Source organism: Myxine glutinosa, chromosome 6 (genome assembly GCF_964187855.1).
Source record: "Myxine glutinosa chromosome 6, kmMyxGlut1.1, whole genome shotgun sequence".
NCBI classification, from domain to species: Eukaryota; Metazoa; Chordata; class Myxini; order Myxiniformes; family Myxinidae; genus Myxine; species Myxine glutinosa.
Genome location: NC_136266.1, coordinates 10410754 through 10436882, shown reverse-complemented (window position 1 = coordinate 10436882; position 26129 = coordinate 10410754). Strand labels below are relative to the sequence as shown.

The following is a 26129-nucleotide window of genomic DNA, read 5'->3' as shown; positions in this document are numbered from 1 at the left end:
ATAGGGGCTCCCTGTCAGCTCCTCGTCAAAGGCGGAGCCCGGTAACCCCCGCACCCAATGGAAGCGGCGGACCGGTCCCATCTGGGGCGGAGCCAACCAGCCGAGGGTGTGTCACTCCCCGTTGAGCATGCGCAGCCGAGGGAGGTGACGTCAGATGCGCGCTGAGCTTGAAGCAAGAAAGACGCCACCTCCGAGCGCTGTGAGGCCTCCCTGCATCTCTTGGACCGTGCTTGATCCTGTCCCCGAGCCAAGGTGCACCTTGTGCTATCGACTACCTGTCCCTTCCTGCCATCAATCCCTGTGTAAGTCAGCCTTGTCCCGTTTGTGTGTGGTCTGTCTGGGGTAAGATAAGATTGTATTTAAGTGCCTATCTCTTCTGTGTCTTTTACCTCACTCTACCTTGTAATCTACCCCTTTTCTCCCCCACTGTAATTATACCCTCCTCCGGAGGTCTTGAGAACTGTACCCCTTGCGTCGTTTCATCTATCCCAGTCGTTGTGTCCTTTCCATCATTGATTTAGCGTAGCGCGATTTGGTCAACGTTTGGGTGGAATCGGGGTCTAGTCGGGGAATAACTGTTAGGTCGCGGGAATACACCACCGCTCGGTCGAAATAACATCTAACCGCGATCCGTAACAATACATTCTCTGTATGCGGCCTAGCCGAAATGTTCATCGATCTCCCGGCTCTGTTCCCTAGCCTAACAGCCGATTGCAAACCTCAAACTGTGAAGTCGCGGCAGTATACTCATGCCGACACTCAATATATTGCAGATGAGACTAAGCGGTTGCTACGGGAGGGTATTATAGAGCCAAGTAGGTCTCCGTGGAGAGCCCAGGTGCTCGTCGTGCACACAGAAAATCACAGAAAAAGATTGGTCATCGATTACAGTCAAACGATAAACTGATTCACGCAATTAGACGCATACCCTCTGCCCAAAATGGACGATCTATTCAGAGAGGTGGCTAAGTATCGCATCGTCAGCACCTTGGACCTAAAATCCGCCTATCATCAAATACCTATAAGGGAGTCAGATAGGCCCCATACAGGGTTCCAATCCGGACAACGGCTGTATCAATTCCGTCGTATCCCGTTTGGGGTAACGAACGGAGTGTCTTGCTTTCAATGCGCGATCAATGACATCTTGGCTAAAGAGCAATTAAAAGACATTTTTGTGTACGTGGACAACGTGATGATTTGCGGACATACCCTGGAGGGAAACGACGCTAACTTGAAACGATTCCTGGACGTGGCATGTCAGTACAATCTGACCTTCAATGAGGATAAGTGCCACAATGCTACCAAAACAATAGACCTCCTTGGGTATACGGTGACCGGAGGCGAGATAAAACATGAGGCCGAGCGACTCCGGCCCTTGTCAAGATAGCAGCACCGTGTGATCTGGCGTCCCTGAGGCATGTCTTCGGGCTTTTTGCACATTACTCTCGGTGGGGGTCAAGGTTACTCGGAGAAAATAAGGCCTTTGGTGGATTGCAAAGCCTTTCCTGTGACGCAAGTTGCCAAGGATGCCTTTCAACTTCGGAAGAAAGATATTGCGGGGTCATACGTGACTTCCATTGACGACGCCATACCATACCTCGTTGAGACAGATGCCTCCGATGGCGCAATCGCGGCTACTCTCACGCAAGGGGGTAAGCCAGTTGCGTTTTTTTCACGTATCCTGACCTCGAGTGAATGCAGGCACTCTGCGATCGAGAAAGAGGCGTATGCTGTCGTCGAGTTTGTCAGACGGTGGTGCCATTTGCTTATGGGCAGGAAATTTGATCTCATTACTGATCAGCAGTCAGTCGCTTTTATGTATGGCCATAAGCACCCCCAGCGCATAAAGAATGGGAAAATATCACGATGGAGGGTGGAATTAGCTGACTATTGCTATGACATAATCTATTGGCCTGGACGTGAAAATGTGGCCGCCGGCGCCTTATCTCGACCATCAGTTTGTGCCGGCATGACCTCTGGGGACCTGAAGGGAATTCATGAATTGTTGTGCCATCCAGGTGTAACTCGCCTTGTTCATTTTGTGCACTGCCGTCACTTACCCATTTCGGTTGATGACATCAGACGGCTATGTGGGACATGCCCGGTGTGTGCATATCTCAAACCGAGGTTCTACAAGCCGTCGCTTAGAACCCTCATTTGGGCAGGTTGGCCCTGGGAAAGATTAAGCATTGATTTTAAAGGTCCTTTGCCATCATCGGGCTCACTACGTTACATGTTGACGATAGTAGATGAATACTCACGTTTTCCTTTTGCGTTCCCGTGCTTGGATATGACCTCTGCCACGGTCATTCGGTGCCTACGTCAGCTGTTCCTCTTGTTCGGGTATCCGGCTTTCGTCCATTCGAATCGTGGCACTGTGTTTATGTCTCAGGAGGTAAAGACCTTTCTTGTGGAGCGAGGGATAGCTGCCAGCCGAACTACTCCCTATCATCCCGAGGGGAACGGTCAGGTGGAACGATTTAATTGGGTGATCTGGAAAGCCATGGAAATGAGATTGCGTACGCTGTCATTGGGACTGCACCAATGGCCTCAGGTCTTGCACGAAGCTTTGCATGCCATTCATACGTTACTATTCACGGCCACAAATCAAACGCCTCACGAGCATATGTTTCGCTTCCAGTGCTGCAGCGCTAGCATTCGGTCACTGCATGGATGGTTAGTTGACTTAGGGCCCGGGTATTTGAAGTGGTCGGTGCGGCAGAGCAAGTACAAGCCGGCCGTTGATCTCGTTCAAGTTGTACAGGTGAACCCGGTGTACGCGACCATACGAATGGATGACGGACGTCTAGTGACAGTGTCAGTTCGACATTTAGCACCATGTGGAGAGGGAGCAGGGGATGAAGGGCCACGTAATGAAGTGGCCACCGCGGATCCAACCACCGAGAGCGAGGGGTCGTCCGTGCCGCCTGTATCTCTGGTGTCGGCACGTTCGGTTCCGGTCGCGGATCATGCTGCTGATGGAGATGCGCCGCACGGGCCGATGATGTATTCTGATGAAGGGTTTTCGGATTCGCCTCGCCCGACGGTTCCCTAGACTGAGCGTGGCCCTGTTAGCTACAGGACCCATGCCAGGCGAGAGTGTCGCCTGCCGCAGCGGTTGGGGTTGTGAAGGATTGCGGGAATGTTCGCTGTAGAATGTCATTATATATTTCATACTTTTATATATTTAGTCTCGCGCGCTGGCTGAAACTTAATTGGTGGGTGAATGATATGAAACTAGAGATTACATCTTCGTGCAGTGCCACCTCCTCCCTGACCACTCATTAAAGATGCAGTTCATGATCCATCCACGTGCGTCCGCTCACTGCTTATAAAACCACCTGTTGGAAGGGAAGGGATTCATTTCTGCTATTGTCTGGCTTCAAGTTGGTAAGAATGATTAAACAGTATGCCATATTCTTGACATTGCCTTATTATGGTTGAGGATGCTTGCTTAATAGTGCTTTTTTACTTTTTCTGTAGATGTGCTGCATTCAAGTGGATTAAAACTCTTAATCGGAGTCGATGTGGACATCTTTGATTTTCACCACATCCACAATGAAATGTTCATGAAATACTGTTTAGCCGTTTTTAATTTTCATGTCATGTTATTTTGGTGAAATATCGTAGGATTTTACTGCAGGGGTTCCAGGAAATCGTTGCGATCGGTGCAGCCATTTTTGCTGTACCCGGGACAATAACGTAATGCGGGAGTCCAAACCTGAAAATGCTGGAGACCAAAGCTGAAATTGGAAAAACAATATAGCCTATTTTACTCCAGGGGGTCCCAGGATTACCCACCCAAAATGTCGTTGCAATCGGTTCAGCCGTTTTTGCGGTACCTGGGAACAGATGGACAGACAGACATTTTTTTATTTTTTATTTTTTTTTGGTATACTGAATCGAGGCTCGTGAAAGAGCTAACATTTATTTCACAAACAAATCACCCAGACAAACAAAATATACAAAAAGAGGGAGCGGAAGACAAGATGGGGAGAGAAGGGGAAGCACACAACCACAACATTTGAGAGCAGGGAGAAGTGTGGGAGGGAGAGGGCTTGGGGGCAGGAGGCGTGGGAAGGGGAGGGGGGGGGGGAGAGGTATAAAACACAAGGGGACCGAAATTAGCGGGGGTAGAAAAGATCAAGGTTTTGGATGGGGGAGGATAAGAGATGGTGGTGGACAGCTGTTTTAAAGACCTGGAGGGTGGAGTGGGATTGAAGAGAGTGAGGGAGTTTGTTCCAGAGGCGGGAGAAAAGAGGGATGAAGGAGTGAAGGTGAGCAGAAAGTCTTGATTTTGGCAGTTTAACCATAAGAGGGTTGCAGGCAGATCTTGTGCGACCTGTAGGAATATTTTGGGGACAGAGCCCAGAGAGGGTTGGGGGGGGGGCAAGGCCAGAGAGGAGTCGGTAGAAGACGGAAAGACCACCAACCTGCCTGCGGTGAGTGAGTGAAAGGCCCTTGGAGTTAGCTTCATCGCGGGAGATTCCAATGATTCTGAACGCTTTGGTTTCAACAGCGTGAAGACGGGCTAGGTGTGAGGCAGGAGCACCAGACCAGAGGGGAGAGCAGTATTCCATAGAGCTGTGGATGAAAGCCTTGTATGTGGTGAGGAGCTCAGGTGTGCCAAGGAAGGACTTCGCACGACGGAGGATGCCCAGTCGGCGACTGGCTTTGGAGGCCAGATTTGAAATGTGGTTTTCCCAGGAAAGATCATGGCAAATAGTGAGACCCAAAAGCTTGAGTGACAGAACTTCTTGGAGAGGATTATTCAGAAAGTGGATGGGAGGGTTTTCCAGTCGGTCTTTTCGGAGAGACATCGTAAGAGTGTGAGATTTATCAGGATTGAAAGACATGTTCCATTTGTTTGCCCAGTCTGTGATTTTGTCCAGGTCTGCAGAGAGTGAGGAGGCTGCAGACTGCCGATCTGAGGGATGAGGAATGGAGCGACAGATAGTAGAGTCATCAGCAAAGAGATAGAGAGGATTTTCAAGAGAGTCAGAGAGATCATTGATGAAGACCAGAAAAAGTACAGGGCCCAGAACACTACCTTGGGGAACTCCAGCCTGAACAGGAAGAGGAGATGAGAGAAACCCATTCAGGGCCACACGTTGACTACGACCAGAGAGGAAGTCCGCCAGCCATGCGTGGAGATTTCCATGGATACCAAAGGAGGAGGGTTTGGTGAGCAGAGCAGGGTGCCAGACCGTATCGAAGGCACGTGAAATGTCAAGGGAGACAGCTCTAATTTCCTGTTTGGTGTTGAGGACCTCCATCCATTGTTGAGAAAGCAGAAGCAGCATGTCCAGAGTAGAGTGACCAGGTCTGAAACCAAATTGATGATCAGACATCAAGCCATTGGAGAAGAGGAAAGATTTCATATCTGAAGCAATGATGGATTCCATGACTTTGCTGATAATTGGGAGAAGGCTGATTGGTCTGTAGTTGCTGGGATCTGTTTTTGCACCTTTTTTGTGCAAAGCGGTGATGTTGGCTGATTTCCAAGCAGATGGCAGATGACCTTGAGCAAAAGAGAGGGTGAAGAGAACAGAAAGAGGGAGTGAAAGAGCGGAAGAACATGATTTTCGGACCCGTGGGCTGATGCCGTCAGGACCAGTTGCAGAATCAGAGTCGAGGGTTGACAGAAACTTTTCCACCTTGTCAGGAGGAAAGGACACAGAGTCCAGGAGCAGCTGGGTACGACTGGGTACGGTGGGTACAGAGAGGGATGGGTTTGGGACACAAGATTTAGAGGCAAACACAGAGTTGAGGCATTCAGCTTTTTCACGTGCGGAGTCAGCCGTTAAGCCGTTTGAGGTGAGGGAGGGGATGGAGGGGGAACAAACACCAGAAACAGATTTGACCAGACGCCACCAGGATTTGGAAGAGGGAGACAGATAAGAGAGTTCGGTCTTGAGAACGGTGAGATATTGTTTCCTGGCTCTCCTGAGGGTGGACACACACTTGTTTCGGGCTTTGTGAAAGGAAATGAGATTTCCTTCCGTTGGATTTGCTTTCCAGGAGACGAAAGCAAGTTGTTTCAGGGCAACAGCCTCACCACAAGATTCCGTGTACCATGGACGGGAGGAAGGGTATGACAACTGAAGACGAGATGGGATAAATCTGTGCATGAGAGAGAGCAATTTACTTTGAAAGAATTCCCAGGATGAGTTGATGTCAGAGGTGGTAGAGATGGGAGACCAGTCCAGATGATTGATGGCTGCTTGAAGACCGTGCCAGTTGGCCTGAGTGAAATGCCAGACTCGTCGATGCTGAGGAGGCTCTCTGAGAATGGTCAGAGAGATGTCCACTTTGACAAGCACATGATCAGCTGAGCCGATTGGAGCAGAAGAAGAGCAGCAGACATTTTCAGGGAAGTTTGTCATAACCAAATCCAGAAGAGAAGATGCTCCGTTGACTGAGATCCGGGTCGGGAAATTGACAGATTGTGTCAGTCCCAGTGAGTCGCAGAAGTCCTTTGCTGAAGAGCCATGGCTGGTGAGAGAGGTACCCACACCCAGCCAACTGGCATGGTGACAATTGAAATCACCACATATGAGGAAGAGAGAGTTGGGATGGGTAGATAGAAGTTGGTCCATATTATCAGACAGCGAGATGTAGATGGAGTCATCACTGTTTGGTGGACGGTACAACACACATATGAACAAAAGGTGGGAGCGAAGGGGAAGCCGTAGCCAAAGGTATTCCTGGGGGTGAGGTGGAGAGAGGGCAGTGGAGGGCGAGTGAGGAAGTTTTTTATAAAGATAGCAACCCCACCTTCAGGACGAGGCTCAGGTCTATCATACCAGAGGAGGGAGTAACCTGGGAGAGATACCAAGGCATCAGAGACATCATGAAGGAGGAAAGTTTCTGTTAAGCAGATCACATCTGGTTTGTCAGAAGCAACCTGTATGGAGAGATCAGTCAAGTTTGAGCGGAGGCCCCGGATGTTTGAGGTCCATTCCGTTAATGAAGAGGAAGGGGGAGCATCGGGTCCAGAACAGGGGGGGAGGGGTAGGGTAAGATGTGGAAGAGGAGGAAGAGGTAGGGAGAGCTGTTGAAGGTGTGTCAGAGATTTCAGAGATTTCAGAATAGCTTGGAGAAAGGTAAGAATGGAGCAGACAAAAGGTTTGATGGAGATTGGGTGAGGCACAGTGAGATGTTATTTGAGGAGGGGGAAGAGCGAGGCAGAAGGTTGGGGGAGATGAAGGTCAAAGTTGGAAGGGGGAAGAAGCAGGGAGGATGCTTTGAGGAGGAGGGGTGAGAGGGGAGTCTAGGAGGGGAGGAGCGAGGGAGAGTCTCGGAGGGGAGGGGTGTGGGGGGAGTTTAGGAGGGAGGGGAGGGAAGGGGCAAGGGGGGAGATTTGAAAGGGATGGGTGATGGGGAGGATTTGGAGGGGAGGGGTGAGATTGGATTTTGAAAAGTGTACGATTCATGGGAAACGAACATTTTTTGCAAAATGAGTTTGAGACCTTTGAGTCAAAAATACGTTTGAGGACACTGAAGGAGGGGTGGAATTCTGGATAGTTTAGGGAATGTAGAAAGGAGGAACTGTAAGAGATGGTATTATATATATTTTTTGGAATGAATAGATTTGGTGAGCAAGACAAAAGCATCCTTTTGTCGGAAAAGAAGAAAAGGGTGTTATAATATATGAGAGAAAATAGTTGTTCAGGGGAGAGATTATACATTTCTATCCACGTGATCGCGTGATCGCGAACGAAGAACGAACGAACAGATAAGAACAACAAATAAACGAATAAGACCTGGGAAGGAAATATTTTTGGGGTTTTTTTTTTTTTTGAGTAGAGATATTAAACAAGGAGGTATGGGGTGAACGACTGGGATGAAACGGAGAACGAAAATAATTGCAGCGCATTCGACGAATCGCTGAGAGAAAAACAAAACCACAAGGTCGGAGACGGTACGGTAGCCTAAGCCTACGAGTACTAGGCCGCAGAATACTCGATACGCATTAACCGACGATTGTGTATACATGTACGAAAAATTAGCACCGAAAATTTTCCAAAAGATACGCTATAGGTACATACACCGAAAGATAGATACAGTCTCGACAAAAACACAATTGAGAAAGATCACTTAGCTTCGAAAGCGTGAGCGCATGGAACAGCTTCAAAAAGACGTGACCTCGCCGTGATCTCGCAAGACCAATTTGGTGAATTATAGTAAGATTCCTATCTCATATTCCTATATTTCATCCTTCCGAGGTCGGCAAATTGAGCACCAGTTCACTGGTAATTTTCAGTGTGTCACAAGAGGTGACTAACAGGGTTGGCGGCAGGAAGGGCATGCGGCCATAAAACATTGCTTCAAAAAGGGGACCATGGTGCCCAAAAAAGGCCAACCCCTGCTCTGCGGGGAAAAATGGCCTCTAAAGGTGGTACTACTACTACTCATATTTGGCCTCCTATATTTCTATATTATTACTATCTCATATTGCTATATTTCTACAGATTTTTCACTAGCGATTGCAGGTTATAGGTAGGTACCTGCGCTAGTGGAAGCGAGTCGCTGCAAACGCACACACAGTGCATGCACGAAAAACCTCGTTTGCGTTCTTACGTCATTTTGAAAGTCTCATATGTATTCATGAGAATGTGCACCCTATGCCCCCACCCCACATGACACCAGCCCACGTGGTATATCGGTGCTCTGTCCTCTATGTATCTAATGTGTTGTGAGAAAGCATTTGTTTACTTTTTTAAATCATGTAGTGAATTCTCATCCATTATTTATTAAACTTGTGATAAAGAGTGATTCTTTGTGTAAGTTGTGCTGAAGACACATGTAAGGAATATCTCTCTAATCATCTTCACTGCCTGGGCCTGTGGAGTTTAACAAGCTTTTATTTGTTTTAAAAACTTATCTTACAATCCCTTCACATTATTAACATGCCTTCATGCCACTTCATGCAGAGATGACATTATGTTTGTCAATCTGCTTCTCATTTTACATTTTAGGGAAAGAGAATGAGGCAGAAAACTGAGAGGATTCCACCGGTGGTCTCTTTAGCGTCCACGACCTTTGGAGTGAAAGATGCAGAAGATGCAGGAGACGAGGAGACGCAGAAGACGGGGGGTTACGAGCGCTTGTCACGGTTCCTCGTGCAAGATGCAAGGTTGAGCGTGCCAAGGCCGTTCTCAAAGCGGTCTCGATGGGTTGCCACCGCCAGCCTGTCTGTATTTCATTCCTGTGCACGTCCCTTGGACAGCTCTTGCAGACTACAAAGAACCCTGTTTTGTTTGCTGTGGCCTTTAAGAGTTCTTTTGTACGATGCCCGCTCCATGCAAGTTCCTTTCTCTGCCCCTAATTTCACATCGCCTTTCTGTGCTGTTCCAAAATAGCCTAAACTTTGCTACGCTCCAGGTATAGTAGGTAGATCCTTTGTTCACAAGGAGGGAAAAACACAAAGCTCAGCGAGAGACAATTTCAGACAAAGCTTGCTCTTGGACCGGTCGACTTCCTCACAAATTGGCATCACATGAAACACTCTGCCTCGATTATAATGATAATGCTACACACATGATCGAACTCTACCTTGTTCCTGGTGGTTCGGATCCCCACGTGGGCGGACTCTACCTAGTTCCTGGTGGTTCAGATCCCCACGTGGGCGGACTCTACCTAGTTCTTGGTGGCGGATCCCCACGTGGGCGGACTCTACCTAGTTATTGGTGGTGGATCCCCACCTGGGCGGACTCTACCTAGTTCTTGGTGGCGGATCCCCATGTGGGCAGACTCTACCTAGTTCCTGGTGGCGGAACCCCACGTGGGCGGACTCTCCCTAGTTCTTGGTGGCGGATCCCCACGTGGGCGGACTCTACCAAGTTATTGGTGGTGGATCCCCACGTGGGCGGACTCTACCTAGTTATTGGTGGCGGATCCCCACGTGGGCGGACTCTACCTAGTTATTGGTGGCGAATCCCCACGTGGGCAGACTCTACCTAGTTCCTGGTGGTTCGGATCCCCACGTGGGCGGACTCTACCTAGTTCTTGGTGGCGGATCCCCACGTGGGCGGACTCTACCTAGTTATTGGTGGTGGATCCCCACGTGGGCGGACTCTACCTGGTTCTTGGTGGCGGGTCCCCACGTGGGCAGACTCTACCTAGTTCCTGGTGGCGGATCCCCAAGTGGGCGGACTCTCCCTAGTTCTTGGTGGCGGATCCCCACGTGAGCGGACTCTACCTAGTTATTGGTGGTGGATCCCCACGTGGGCGGACTCTACCTAGTTATTGGTGGCGGATCCCCACGTGGGCGGACTCTACCTAGTTATTGGTGGCGAATCCCCACGTGGGCAGACTCTACCTAGTTCCTGGTGGTTCGGATCCCCACGTCATCGGACTCTACCTAGTTCTTGGTGGCAGATCCCCACGTGGGCACACTCTACCTAGTTCTTGGTGGCAGATCCCCACGTGTTCTAACTGTTATACCTAGTTCCTGGTGATTCTGATACCGAAAGCGACGTCTTGCAATGCTCGTCCACATGGTCGGATTTCTTGACCATCGTGGCCGATTCGGATAACAGGCCTAAGATATCCTTGACATGCCTGTCAGTAACCCTTTGTTATACAAGTGTATGCCAATTTAAAGGACTAATCACAGGAACTTCACACAATAAATGTTTTAGGCAGTTTCCGATATACCTGCAATTTGGGAGGATCTCGAATGAAACCGCTTGTACAAAACTCTTACTGAGATATTTGGAAAGATTAGGATATTAAACCACGGATGTTGAATCACAAATTTAATAATCGATTTCATTATGTAACTTTGTGTCCTACTAAATACCGATGCACAAACCATTTACTACTTATATATAGATTAACAATCCAAAAAAAGTACAAAGGTAACTCACCTGTAACCATTATAATATCACAATTACACTCACTTGTTGTACAATAAAAGATGTTTAAATTGACGAATTTAAATATAGTTAATTATCGGGACAAACTCTATAACATGTATGTAATAACATGTAAATATAACATAAACTGTATAACACAAACATTATAACAGCTGTGGAGCCTTCACTGTGATTTAGGGTCTCCTTGCTGTTCAAAGGTGCGCTCCTGCATTCTGGTCGCACGACCAGGTGTGTGCAAAATACTCGTTGGTGTAACAGGAAGTTCACCTGAGGTTTCTGAAGATTTTAAAATGTTTGGTGCACCAAAGGGACAGCACTGGAAAGTTTGATTAATCACGTTTCCGACATCTATAATGGTTGGAATAATGAATGGATAACAGACACTTCGTTAAGGGCTGAAGTTCACATTGACTTGTTTGAGATGGTTTCTTATATTGCCAGGAAGATGACATCACAATCATAACATGGAATTTTGCATCATAGGGAATAACGCTACCCTTGGTTTATGATTACAGATCATAGATGTAGAACATACGTCATAGTAGATAGTATATTTGTCATGAGTCCATGCTTACGATATGTCCCGGATTGAAAGCAAAGCTGTATAAAACACATTCCCAGATACACAAAGCATATTCCCAGATATATAAAACATTCCCAGATATATAAAACATTCCCAGATATATAAAACATTCCCAGATATATAAAACATTCCCAGATACATAAAGTACATTCCCAGATACGCAACACATTCCCAGATACACAACACATTCCCAGATACACAACACAATCCCAGATACACAACACATTCCCAGATACATAAAGTACATTCCCAGATACACAACACATTCATAGATACATAACGCATTCCCAGATACACAACACATTCATAGATACACAACACATTCCCAGATACACAACACAATCATAGATACATAACACATTCCCAGATACATAAAGTACATTCCCAGATACACAACACATTCCCAGATACATAAAGTACATTCCCAGATACACAACACATTCCCAGATACACAACACATTCCCAGATACATAAAGTACATTCCCAGATACACAACACATTCCCAGATACATAAAGTACATTCCCAGATACACAACACATTCCCAGATACATAAAGTACATTCCCAGATACACAACACATTCCCAGATACACAACACATTCCCAGATACATAAAGTACATTCCCAGATACACAACACATTCCCAGATACACACATTCCCAGATACACAACACATTCCCAGATACACAACACATTCCCAGATACACAACACATTCCCAGATACACAACACATTCCCAGATACAGAACACATTCCCAGATACACAACACATTCCCAGATACACAACACATTCCCAGATACACAACACATTCCCAAATACACAAATCACATTTCCAGATACACAACACATTCCTAGATACACAACGCATTCCCAGATACACAACACATTCCCAAATACACAAATCACATTTCCAGATACACAACGCATTCCCAGATACACAACACATTCATAGATACACAACACATTCCCAGATACACAACACATTCCCAGATACACAACACATTCCCAAATACACAAATCACATTTCCAGATACACAACACATTCCGAGATACACAACACATTCATAGATACACAACACATTCCCAGATACACAACACATTCCCAGATACATAAAGTACATTTCTAGATACACAACACATTCCTAGATACACAAATCACATTCCTAGATACAAAACACACATTCCCAGATACACAACATTGAGAAATTTCTGTAGTGAAGCCCCTGGACACCTCATTCATCACTTGGATCTTTACCTGATTGCGTCGAGACGATTTGTCAGACGTCATCAGCTTATTATATCTCCCTTCCTAATGGGAGAGGAGAAACGTTTTTCTTTTGGTCCTTTCCTTCCTTCTTTCTTTGTAACAGTTATAATTGCACACAATTCCTTCTTTTCTGAAACAATGCTATTTAGATTTGATATGTAAGTTCAGCACCTTGGTCTAATACACCGAGACCACAAATTCGGAATCGAGGTACCTTTTTGATAGGACTTTTTGGAAGGTGGTACCTTGATCCTTTGAACCACCGAACTGACTCATTGTAGATGCTCGAACCGTTATATCATCGAGTCTGGTCAAAGATACTTTAAAGCGTCCCCGATAGGGGGGCTGGTGGGGGCAGACAAACATTTTGTATTAGAGTCGTTTTGACCATGACACAGGGGTCAAAGATCAGGGGTCCTTGCTAAACCAGTTTTCACGACATCAACCGGTCCGCCGATGGTAAGACGCTTTTCTGAGACTCCGTTTTGCCCAAAGACTAAAAAGCCCGAAGACTCTGTTCTGTGCTTTTCATTTGAGCCCGTCAGTGCCAGGATATGCAGTCATTTTGTTTGACCTCTTTCGCATTACTACGATTGTCAGAGGTTGGCAGCTTCAACTCTCGAGTAGAATTACCGTATGAGTTGTGATCTCTCTGGACAACATTCTCATTCTCTCTCTTTCTTTCTCTCCCTCCTCCTCCCTCTCTCTCTTTCTTTCTTTCTCTCCGTCCTCCTCCCTCTCTCTCTCTTTCTTTCTTTCTCTCCCTCCTCCTCCCTCTCTCTCTTTCTTTCTTTCTCTCCGTCCTCCTCCATATCTCTCTCTCTTTCTTTCTTTCTCTCCCTCCTCCCTCTCTCTCTTTCTTTCTTTCTCTCTGTCCTCCTCCATATCTCTCTCTCTTTCTTTCTCTCCCTCCTCCTCCCTATCTCTCTTTCTTTCTTTCTCTCCGTCCTCCTCCATATCTCTCTCTCTTTCTTTCTTTCTCTCCCTCCTCCTCCTCCCTCTCTCTCTTTCTTTCTCTCCGTCCTCCTCCCTCTCTCTCTCTCTTTCTTTCTTTCTCTCCCTCCTCCTCCCTCTCTCTCTTTCTTTCTTTCTCTCCGTCCTCCTCCATATCTCTCTCTCTTTCTTTCTCTCCCTCCTCCTCCCTCCCTCTCTTTCTTTCTTTCTCTCCGTCCTCCTCCATATCTCTCTCTCTTTCTTTCTTTCTCTCCCTCCTCCTCCCCCTCTCTCTTTCTTTCTTTCTCTCCGTCCTCCTCCCTCTCTCTCTCTCTCTTTCTTTCTTTCTCTCCCTCCTCCTCCCTCTCTCTCTTTCTTTCTTTCTCTCCCTCCTCCTCCCTCTCTCTCTTTCTTTCTTTCTCTCCGTCCTCCTCCATATCTCTCTCTCTTTCTTTCTCTCCGTCCTCCTCCCTCTCTCTCTTTCTTTCTTTCTCTCCGTCCTCCTCCATATCTCTCTCTCTTTCTTTCTTTCTCTCCCTCCTCCTCCCTCTCTCTCTTTCTTTCTTTCTCTCCGTCCTCCTCCCTCTCTCTCTCTCTTTCTTTCTTTCTCTCCCTCCTCCTCCCTCTCTCTCTTTCTTTCTTTCTCTCCCTCTCCTCCCTATCTCTCTTTCTTTCTTTCTCTCCCTCCTCCTCCCTCTCTCTCTTTCTTTCTTTCTCTCCGTCCTCCTCCATATCTCTCTCTCTCTTTCTTTCTCTCCCTTCTCCTCCCTATCTCTCTTTCTTTCTTTCTCTCCTCCTCCTCCCTATCTCTCTTTCTTTCTTTCTCTCCCTCCTCCTCTCTATCTGTCTTTCTTTATCTCCCTCCTCCTCCCTCTCTTTCTTTCTTTCTCTCCCTCCTCCTCCCTCTCTCTCTTTCTTTCTTTCTCTCCCTCCTCCTCCCTCTCTCTCTCTTTCTTTCTCTCCCTCTCCTCCCTATCTCTCTTTCTTTCTTTCTCTCCCTCCTCCTCCCTCCCTCTCTCTTTCTTTCTTTCTCTCCGTCCTCCTCCATATCTCTCTCTCTTTCTTTCTCTCCCTTCTCCTCCCTATCTCTCTTTCTTTCTTTCTTTCTCTCCCTCCTCCTCCCTCTCTCTCTTTCTTTCTTTCTCTCCGTCCTCCTCCATATCTCTCTCTCTTTCTTTCTCTCCCTCCTCCTCCCTCTCTCTCTTTCTTTCTTTCTCTCCCTCCTCCTCTCTATCTGTCTTTCTTTATCTCCCTCCTCCTCCCTCTCTTTCTTTCTTTCTCTCCCTCCTCCTCTCTATCTGTCTTTCTTTATCTCCCTCCTCCTCCCTCTCTTTCTTTCTTTCTCTCCCTCCTCCTCCCTCTCTCTCTCTTTCTTTCTCTCCCTCTCCTCCCTATCTCTCTTTCTTTCTTTCTCTCCATCCTCCATATCTCTCTCTCTTTCTTTCTTTCTCTCCCTTCTCCTCCCTCTCTCTCTTTCTTTCTTTCTCTCCGTCCTCCTCCATATCTCTCTCTCTTTCTTTCTTTCTCTCCCTCCTCCTCCCTCTCTCTCTTTCTTTCTTTCTCTCCATCCTCCATATCTCTCTCTCTTTCTTTCTCTCCCTCCTCCTCCCTCTCTCTCTTTCTTTCTTTCTCTCCGTCCTCCTCCATATCTCTCTCTCTTTCTTTCTTTCTCTCCCTCCTCCTCCCTCTCTCTCTTTCTTTCTCTCCGTCCTCCTCCCTCTCTCTCACTCTTTCTTTCTTTCTCTCCCTCCTCCTCCCTCTCTCTCTTTCTTTCTTTCTCTCCGTCCTCCTCCATATCTCTCTCTCTTTCTTTCTCTCCCTCCTCCTCCCTCCCTCTCTTTCTTTCTTTCTCTCCGTCCTCCTCCATATCTCTCTCTCTTTCTTTCTTTCTCTCCCTCCTCCTCCCTCTCTCTTTCTTTCTTTCTCTCCGTCCTCCTCCCTCTCTCTCTCTCTTTCTTTCTTTCTCTCCCTCCTCCTCCCTCTCTCTTTCTTTCTTTCTCTCCCTTCTCCTCCCTCTCTCTCTTTCTTTCTTTCTCTCCGTCCTCCTCCATATCTCTCTCTCTTTCTTTCTTTCTCTCCCTCCTCCTCCCTCTCTCTCTTTCTTTCTTTCTCTCCGTCCTCCTCCATATCTCTCTCTCTTTCTTTCTCTCCCTCCTCCTCCCTCTCTCTCTTTCTTTCTTTCTCTCCGTCCTCCTCCATATCTCTCTCTCTCTTTCTTTCTCTCCCTTCTCCTCCCTATCTCTCTTTCTTTCTTTCTCTCCCTCCTCCTCTCTATCTGTCTTTCTTTATCTCCCTCCTCCTCCCTCTCTTTCTTTCTTTCTCTCCCTCCTCCTCCCTCTCTCTCTTTCTTTCTTTCTCTCCCTCCTCCTCCCTCTCTCTCTCTTTCTTTCTCTCCCTCTCCTCCCTATCTCTGTTTCTTTCTTTCTCTCCCTCCTCCTCCCTCCCTCTCTCTCTTTCTTTCTTTCTCTCCGTCCTCCTCCATATCTCTCTCTCTTTCTTTCTCTCCCTTCTCCTCCCTATCTCTCTTTCTTTCTTTCTCTCCCTCCTCCTCCCTATCTCTTTCTTTCTTTCTCTCCCTCCTCCTCTCTATCTGTCTTTCTTTCTCTCCCTCCTCCTCCCTCTCTTTCTTTCTTTCTCTCCCTCCTCCTCCCTCTCTCTCTCTCTCTTTCTTTCTCTCCCTTCTCCTCCCTATCTCTCTTTCTTTCTTTCTCTCCTTCCGCCTCCCTATCTCTCTTTCTTTCTTTCTCTCCCTCCTCCTCTCTATCTGTCTTTCTTTCTCTCCCTCCTCCTTCCTCCCTCTCTCTCTTTCTTTCTCTCCCTCCTCCTCCCTCTCTCTCTTTCTTTCTTTCTCTCCCTCCTCCTCCCTATCTCTCTTTCTTTCTTTCTCTCCATCCTCCTCCCTATCTCTCTTTCTTTCTTTCTCTCCCTCCTCCTCTCTATCTGTCTTTCTTTCTCTCCCTCCTCCTCCCTCCTCCTCCCTCTCTCTCTTTCTTTCTTTCTCTCCCTCCTCCTCCCTATCTCTCTTTCTTTCTTTCTCTCCCTCCTCCTCTCTATCTGTCTTTCTTTCTCTCCCTCCTCCTCCCTCTCTTTCTTTCTTTCTCTCCCTCCTCCTCCCTCTCTCTCTTTCTTTCTTTCTCTCCCTCCTCCTCCCTCTCTCTCTCTTTCTTTCTTTCTTTCTCTCCCTCCGCCTCCCTATCTCTCTTTCTTTCTTTCTCTCCCTCCTCCTCCCTATCTCTTTCTTTCTTTCTCTCCCTCCTCCTCCCTATCTCTCTTTATTTCTTTCTCTCCCTCATCCTCCCTATCTCTCTTTCTTTTTTTCTTTCATTCTCTCCCTCCTCCTTCCTCTCTCTGTCTTTCTTTCTTTCTCTCCCTCCTACTCTATCTCTCTTTCTTTCTTTATCTCCCTCCTCCTCCCTCTTTCTTTCTCTCCCTCCTCCTCTTGCTCTCTTTCTTTCTTTCTCTCCCTCCTCATCCCTCTCTCTCTGTCTCTATGTCTCTCTGCCCATCTGTCTGTGTCTATCTGCACCTGTGCGCAAAGGAACTCATAAGAGGAATCTTTTATTGTTGCAAAATATTTATAAAAACAATTTGTCTCATTTCGACTCATTAATAACCCCACATTTCCTCCAGTCTTTTTCGAGTGTTTAAATATACCAGAGCGCTGCACAGCACCTCGAATAAGCCACTATATAATACAATCTCACCTGTACACCTGTGCAAACGGCTGAATGCCCATGTCGCGTCATTCCCTCGTGCTCATCACGCGCATCGCGCTGTCTGTGATGAGCTCAAGGCATTGTGGGTAAAATTTTAGCTCGGTGACATGCAGGACATGATGCGACCAGGATTGCTTGAAGTTCCGATCTCTTGTACATTATTGCGCATTATGTACCTGAACCTCCGTACTCGATGCATCGAGTTGTGATCGAGAAGACCATGCGTGTAGCTTGTCATTCTTGTTTTATTTTCTTGTCGCTCACACATTTGAAATGTAATATAACGTGACATTAAAATGGACCATTATAAAAGTTCCCTCTTTTATAGGGCACTTCACTGTTTCGTTTTGCGAAAGAGCTACCATGTTTGTACACACTAAGTTATTAGGATCGTGGGTGGATCTTGTCGACCTTTAACCCCTTAATGGCAATTAGGATCAATCGGAATGTGCAGCTAATGTGATCCAGCGAACATGCTAATGTGGATGTGGACGTTAATACACCTGGACTAACATGGCCATGAGGAGGAAAAGCTTACGTCCCAAAGTTAAAATCCGCTATGTGTAAGAAAATGTGATTATTGTATGAAATAAACAAATGAATAAATACTTATTTATCCTTGGATTTCATTCTTCGAGTGTGGTTGTGACGGCTTGTGAAGCATCACGTGTACCGATGTTTTCTGACATTTCTTTAACACTGAATTACCTTATCTGCCTTCAGAAGGATGGATGTTCATCCTGTTTTTTTCCGGTTTGAATTACAGGTGGTCCAGCAGTTTTGAGCGCCCATTTGATGAAATGATTCCACCCACCTGTGCTCACTTTCCATTCCCTTTGATCACCGTGCACTGCTGTGGCTCAAGCTGAATGTGACATCAAAAGAAAGTTCGACTGAGAAGGAATCATTGCGTAAGGAAGAGTTTGCCAACCTGAGATGTTTAAGCCAAACTGGTGAAGAGGGGGCTGTCAAGGCACAGGTGTAGGTTGGCGCAGACAATAGAGTGCAGTGCAAACACTGAACACTGTGTGTGTGTGTGTGTGTGTGTATATATATATTTATGTGTGTGTGTGTGTGTGTGTTTCCAACACATTCCCTGTGTTTGGAGAGGTCCTGGGCTAAAAAGATCAAAACCTCGAGGAAGAACGGTGCCCAGCTGATGATCCATGCAGTCGGAAAACTAGTCAATTGCTTATGGGTTAACGTTCTTGCTTTAGATAAGGGAACTATGTTTTGAGGTTTAGAATTTAAATAAAGTTGAATATATGGGATGTTGTGAAATTAACATCATTCACAGAAATCCTTTAAATTATTTATATTTAAGGTTAGGAACAACTGCACAATTAAATAAATGCATTTTTAAATAAGAATTGAATAAGAGAAATAAGAATTAAATCATAAGAGATAGCATTGTGAAAAACATAAATAAACAAGAAAAAAAACAATCAGAGATTGCAAACCCTCGCCAGGATGTATTTTCAGTGGTTTTTAAGGCTTTTGTGTTAAAACAAATAGGGCGGCCGAACCACGTGAGCGATGACGTCATAATTATTTTTTTTCTAAACTAATTTATTCCTAGATTATGCTCAATAAATTTCATCTTGATCGGATGAAGTTTTGTACTTGTCGAATTATGACGTCATAATGGAGGCACCAATGACATCATCATTAACATATTTTATTCCCCATGGAGAGTTCTTTACAATGAGCCATGTCTCAATTTTTTCTATTGAGCACTTTCGGAGATATCGAGGTGCAAAGTTTTTCGGTTTTTCCAAGATGGCGGGCGAACCACGTGACCGATGACGTCATCATTATTTTTTTTCTCAACCAGTTTATGCCGACATGGCGCTCAAAAAATTTCATCTTGATTGGATGAAGTTTTGTACTTGTCGAATTATGATGTCATAATGGAGGCACCTATGACATCATTAACATATTTTGTTCCCCATGGAGAGCTCTTTACAAAGAGCCATGTCTCAATTTGTATATATTCAGCACTTGCCGAGATATAGAGGTGCAAAGTTTTTCGATTTTCCAAGATGGCGGCCGAACCACGTGACTTATGACGTCATAACTATCATTACAAAATTCTACAGGTGAATTTGTACCGATGGTGAAAATTTCTTGTCAATCGGACCAATGGTTGCAGAGAAAATCCTATTTATTCTGTGCAGACAAACAGACAAACAAACAAAGAAGACGTCATGTGGAGCACGATACTTGCAAAATCCGCCCCCCACCCCCAATAAAAAAAATTCCATTGATACAGCAAGTTGTCCATTTCATCCAGATTAAAATTGACAATCTTGATCAAAGCTCGGGTCAATAGGAAGAAAAGTGACGATTTTTCAGATGAAAAATGATTTTGGAAGGTTGACCTTGAGTTGACCTTTGACCTGAAAAATAGTTAGTTTCCCTATTTAATGACCCAATGTGCAAATGCTGTTCAATTTTCAAGTCAATCGGATGAAAATTGAGGATTTAAAAAACTTGGCCTATGTTGACCTCAAAAATAGTTGGTGGTTGAATTCAGTGACCATATATGTAAATCCTCTTAGAATTTCAAGTCAATCAAATGAAAATTGGTGATTTTAGAAATTTGGCCTGTGTTGACCTTTAGGCCTATGTTGACCTCAAAAATAGTTGGTGGTTGAATTCAGTGACCATATATGTAAATCCTCTTAGAATTTCAAGTCAATCAAATGAAAATTGGTGATTTTAGAAATTTGGCCTATGTTGACCTTTAGGCCTATGTTGACCTCAAAAATACTTGGTGGTTGAATTCAGTGACCGGATATGCAAGTCCTCTTCAAATTTCAAGTCAATCGGATGAAAATTGAGGATTTTAAAAACTTGGCCTATGTTGACCTCAAAAATAGTTGGTGGTTGAATTCAGTGACCGGATATGCAAGTCCTCTTCAAATTTCAAGTCAATCGGATGAAAATTGAGGATTTTAGAAATTTGGCAAAGTTGGTGACCTTTGGCCTATGTTGACCTTTTGACCCCAAAAACAATAGGCTTCTCAATTGGGACGACCTATCCAACCTGGTGAAGTTTCGTGACGATCGGTTTAGAATTGTGACCTGTAGGCCTGTGACAAACAAACAGACAGACAGACAGAACCACAAACGCAACCGACCAATATATTGAAAAATCTTCGATTTTGCAATTAAGAAACAAACGGACTCAAATGCAATACCCTCTCCTCTGGCGAGGGTAACAATACAAGATGTGTGTGTGTGTGTGTGTGTGTGTGTGTGTGTGTGTGTGTGTGTGTGTGTGTGTGTGTGAGTGTGTGTGTGTTTGTGTTTGTGTGTGTGTGTGTGTGTGTGTGTGTGTATGTATGTATGTGTGTGCATTTATGTGTTTGTTTGTGTGTGTGTGTGTGTGTGTGTGTGTGTGTGTGTGTGTGTGTGTGTGTGTGTGTGTGTGTGTGTGTGTGTGTGTGTATAGAATTAAGATCAATACTTTAAACCAGGGATCGACAACCTTTTTGACATGAAGTGCCAGTTTTAAATGTTCTTGTTAATTAGTGTGCCATATCAACATTAAGTTTAACATCAAGTTTAATTTTGACATCATATCAAAAAAATATTTCCAACAGACATGGAATTTTATTCCATCCATATAGGCTACATGCATAGCAACACCATCCATACAGGCTACATGCATAGCAACAACATCCATATAGGCTACATGCATAGCAACAACATCCATACAGGCTACATGCATAGCAACAACATCCATACAGGCTACATGCATAGCAACAATATCCATATAGGCTACATGCATAGCAACAACATCCATACAGGCTACATGCATAGCAACAACATCCATACAGGCTACATGCATAGCAGCAACATCCATACAGGCTACATGCATAGCAACAACATCCATACAGGCTACATGCATAGCAACAACATCCATATAGGCTACATGCATAGCAACAACATCCATACAGGCTACATGCATAGCAACAACATCCATATAGGCTACATGCATAGCAACAACATCCATACAGGCTACATGCATAGCAACAACATCCATACAGGCTACATGCATAGCAACAATATCCATATAGGCTACATGCATAGCAACAACATCCATTTAGGCTACATGCATAGCAACAACATCCATACAGGCTACATGCATAGCAACAACATCCATACAGGCTACATGCATAGCAACAACATCCATATAGGCTACATGCATAGCAACAACATCCATACAGGCTACATGCATAGCAACAACATCCATATAGGCTACATGCATAGCAACAACATCCATACAGGCTACATGCATAGCAACAACATCCATACAGGCTACATGCATAGCAACAACATCCATATAGGCTACATGCATAGCAACAACATCCATTTAGGCTACATGCATAGCAACAACATCCATATAGGCTACATGCATAGCAACAACATCCATATAGGCTACATGCATAGCAACAACATCCATATAGGCTACATGCATAGCAACAACATCCATATAGGCTACATGCATAGCAGACGAGAATAGAACCAATTGAACAGCATGGCCACATACACTCCTAGAAAATTGGCAACCAAGAGTTTCTTTATATACACAAAATTATACAAAAAATCTCCGCTGAAAAATGAGCACGGACAAAGGAAAACTGGCTCGACCTCGACATCTCCCACCGAAACCCTATCTTCTTTGGCATGGGGAGAAAGAGCACAAGAGCACCGTGACATTCTCAAAACTTATCTTCCATGTTGGCTTTTGGTCAAGGACAGACAGACGCGTTTTCACGAGGGGGTCTAACGGAGCAAGCGGTTTCACTATCTTTCTACATTTTTTGGCACAGTTGGAAAATATAGCATAGTTAAAAAGCAAGAGGGAACATAGTAAGCTTAATCCTTTTCACAAAGCAACCATTATTAAATGCAAACCACAATTACATAAGGCACAATAAAAGGCATGATCTCGACATAGCAACAACATCCATATAGGCTACATGCATAGCAACAACATCCATATAGGCTACATGCATAGCAACAACATCCATATAGGCTACATGCATAGCAACAACATCCATATAGGCTACATGCATAGCAACAACATCCATATAGGCTACATGCATAGCAACAATATCCATATAGGCTATATGCATAGCAACAACATCCATATAGGCTACATGCATAGCAACAACATCCATATAGGCTACATGCATAGCAACAACATCCATATAGGCTACATGCATAGCAACAACATCCATACAGGCTACATGCATAGCAACAACATCCATATAGGCTACATGCATAGCAACAACATCCATATAGGCTACATGCATAGCAACAACATCCATATAGGCTACATGCATAGCAACAACATCCATATAGGCTACATGCATAGCAACAACATCCATATAGGCTACATGCATAGCAACAACATTTTAAAGAAACATTTATCTCTCATAATCAGGACATTGTAATGATCATTTTATCATTGTAAAATTTGGCCCCCACGAGGTTACAAATTATATGCACGGCCCCCATTTCAAAACACTGCTTTCAGTAACTCATTTACAAAGTATTGCATTGGGAACAAATGTCAAAAAGGGAGAATACAGTGTATCAAACAGAAATACCAGTACTATACAACAATGCTGCCATCCTCATGGAAACATCCACATCTGAGTTGGAAAAAAAGAGATGGACAAACAGCTACATATGCAAACCCATGTGTACTACACATATACAGAAGCCGACCAGTCAGTGTGATCCCTGGCCCTGCTTTCCTTTGCTGAGCTCCATTATCTGGGGGTTGTAGTTAGTCACTTTAAGTTGCACACATGCTTCGGAGTGGTCGGTTGTCAAACGACTGCGGCAGGGGCTGAGCACGTTCTTCGTGTGTGACAATATCTGCTCACAGGTACGTTGACCCAAAGACTGACAGCAAAGTCAGTGCAACGTTCCGGAGACAGCTGAACTTCTTCGGCACGGATGTCCAGCAGGTGAAGATGCAGGTTCCGTGATCTTGCACTGCCGTGGTTTCTAGTTGTTTCCATAGCTCTGCAAACTTAGTCGCCCACAGTGTTGAACTCTTTAGCTCAATCGGCTGCATTTCCATGTCCTGTGTATCCAACCAGTCTATCAGAGATAAATCCAATTCGTGTCCATCAAAGCTGTCTGGCTTGATCAGGAAAGAGAACATTGGTCCATACTTCTGAAAGTCCCCAAATCGTGTTGTGAACTCCGACTCAAGCTCGCTCATGTATTTGCATATTTCAGCGGTGCTGATGCTGTGCTGCGAGGACAGCTCCCTTCCGTGTCTGGAGTAGCGGAAAGTGGAGGTAGCAACATCGCTTGAAAAGATTGCTAGCTTGCCGACAAAGCCGACCATGTGTCGAACATGTCCAAAACAGTTTGCCCTGCACCTTGCAGTTGGAGATTGAGCTCGTTGAGGTGTCCCGTAATATCCGTGAGAAACAAAAGTTTCACAACCCACTTCTCGTCCTCAAGTTCTGGGTAGTTTTGGCCCTTTTCAGCCAGGAAGGCCTTGATGGCATCAAAGCAGCTGACAAAAACTGCTCCATAACTTTTCCGCAGCTTAGCCACCTAACCGCTCAGTGGAGAGGGATATCTTTGTATGTGCAGTTCATTTCCTCGAGCAGGGACTGGAACTGTCGGTGTGTCAGAGCAGATCGCTTGACTATGAAGTTAATAACCTTTACTACCGTAGCCATAACCTCATTAAGATCTGAATTTGACATCTTTGCACAGAGGTTTTCTTGGTGTATTATGCAGTGGAGTTTCATGATGGGGTGACCGACTTTTTCCTCAATTAATCTGACAGCTCCCCTCTGTTTCCCGACCATGGCGAGGGTACCATCGGTTTTCACTGCAAAAATCTTCCTGAAGTCAATCCCTCGCTCCTCAAAATGTTCCATAAACACCTTGGCTGTGTCCTCACCTTTTGTTGTGTCCGACATTGGCTTTAAGCAGCAGAGTTCCTCTCTCACAGTCGAATCACAGTATCTTGCCATGACTGCCAAACGTGGTATGTCATTCACGTCCACGCTCTCTCAAGTGCAATGCTAAATACCACAGCATCTTTTAACCCAGCTATTTGCTGCGCGCTGACATTTTCTGCCATTTCTTCGATGCGTCGCTCAACACTTCTAGCTGACATGGGAATATCTTTTATTCTTGATTTGATTGTCTCTTTGTTTGGTAAGCCTTCAAACAGAACCTCTGAGCTACAGAGAAAAGCCTCCTTAATATATTCGCCATCCGTGAATGGCTTTCCGCGTTTCACAATGCAATGAGCAATGTGATAGCTTGCTTCAGTCGCACGGTTTTTAGCAATGGCAAAGATTTTGAGGGTGTTGGCTTGCTTCCCATACCTGGACACGACACGTTTGATGGATTCTGCCTTGTCTGCCTGATCTTTGAAAGTTTTCTCGTGCTTTGTCTCAAAATGGCGCTTAACACTCGACGTTCGACAAACATTTTCAAAACATAAAGTACACACAGCACGGTCCTTCTGAAAAACAAAACCCCACTCTTCTGTCCGTGAGGGCTGGAATGGCCGAACCTTTACTTCAGCTTTCTTAGCTACCGGGGTTGCCATCATCTACCGAACCTGAACCGCTTCACTGCAATTCCTGTGGGAAATGTGAGCGGGAGGCCGTACCGTCAATCAAACTAAATAAGACAGGCCGCGTGTTACGAGAAAAACTACTACCAGCATTTTCATTACTACCACCCCATAAAAAACCTCAAAATAATGACGAGATTAATATTAAAACGCAGAAACCAGTCCGAATAACAATAATGAGTGGAGATGCAGCCTCGGACCATCTGCTGTGAACAACACCACTGTTCTTACGGCACATCCGGTTGCTGCGAATATTGTGTTTGAATGCGCCAGGCCGGCATCTCATGTTGTGCACCTTTGATAATTATTCCAGTAAAAGAATTTGGAATTGGAATGGCGACTCTGCTCTGATCCATCTACCTCATCACCCTGCACCATCACACCGGAATACTGTTATAGTGCAACACACGCAACAGCCAATGGCTGTTCAAGAGGTGATTTGGCATGCAGCGGAGAGGGCACTGCTTTCGCCAGTGTGCCAATGATTACGCTGCCGGGTGCCAATGGTGGCACGCGTGCCTAAGGTTGCCGACCCCTGCTTTAAACAATAAGAACATGATACTTCTAAAATACACCGCTCCCCAAAATAAAAAGTTGCCATGGATACAGCAAATTGTCCATTTCCTTGAGATTAAAATTGACGATCTTAATCAAAGCGTGGGTCAATGGTATTAAAATTGATTTTTCAGATGAAAATTGATGATTTTTGCAGTTTGACCTGGAGTTGACCTTTGACCTTTTCCTAGTGGGTTTCCCAATTCAGTGATGCACTATGCAATTGCTGTTTAATTTCCAAGTTAATAGGATGAAAATGGACAATTTTTCAGATGAAAATTGATGATTTTAGAAGTTGGACCTTGAGTTGACCTTCCTACAAATGTACTCAAATTATACATGCAAGAGCCCATACTGCTCCACAACAGGTCGGAGGGGAACAGCATCTTGTTTATGCATCTTAGGTGGACGATAGAAGACGGGGATAATCAGTTACGTGGGTGGAGTCTATAGACGGCGGGGATACTAGGTTCCGTGGATGGAACTAAACTTTAAAATGAATTTTCTCTGCAACCCTTGGTCCAATTGGTGTGAAAATTTCAACAAATGATTGGCTAG

General features: G+C 45.2%; 1 protein-coding gene across 1 annotated transcript in view; it reads left to right on the top strand.

Moving 5' to 3' along the window:
* LOC137429577 (dual specificity calcium/calmodulin-dependent 3',5'-cyclic nucleotide phosphodiesterase 1A-like) overlaps positions 1-9079 on the top strand; it is a 234385-nt gene extending 225306 nt beyond the window's left edge. Inside the window, exon 15 of the mRNA XM_068119595.2 lies at positions 8982-9079. Coding sequence (XP_067975696.2) covers positions 8982-9007 — 26 coding nt within the window. The 3' untranslated portion in view covers positions 9008-9079. The remainder of the gene's footprint in view (positions 1-8981) is intronic.
* Positions 9080-26129: the final 17050 nt, after the last annotated feature.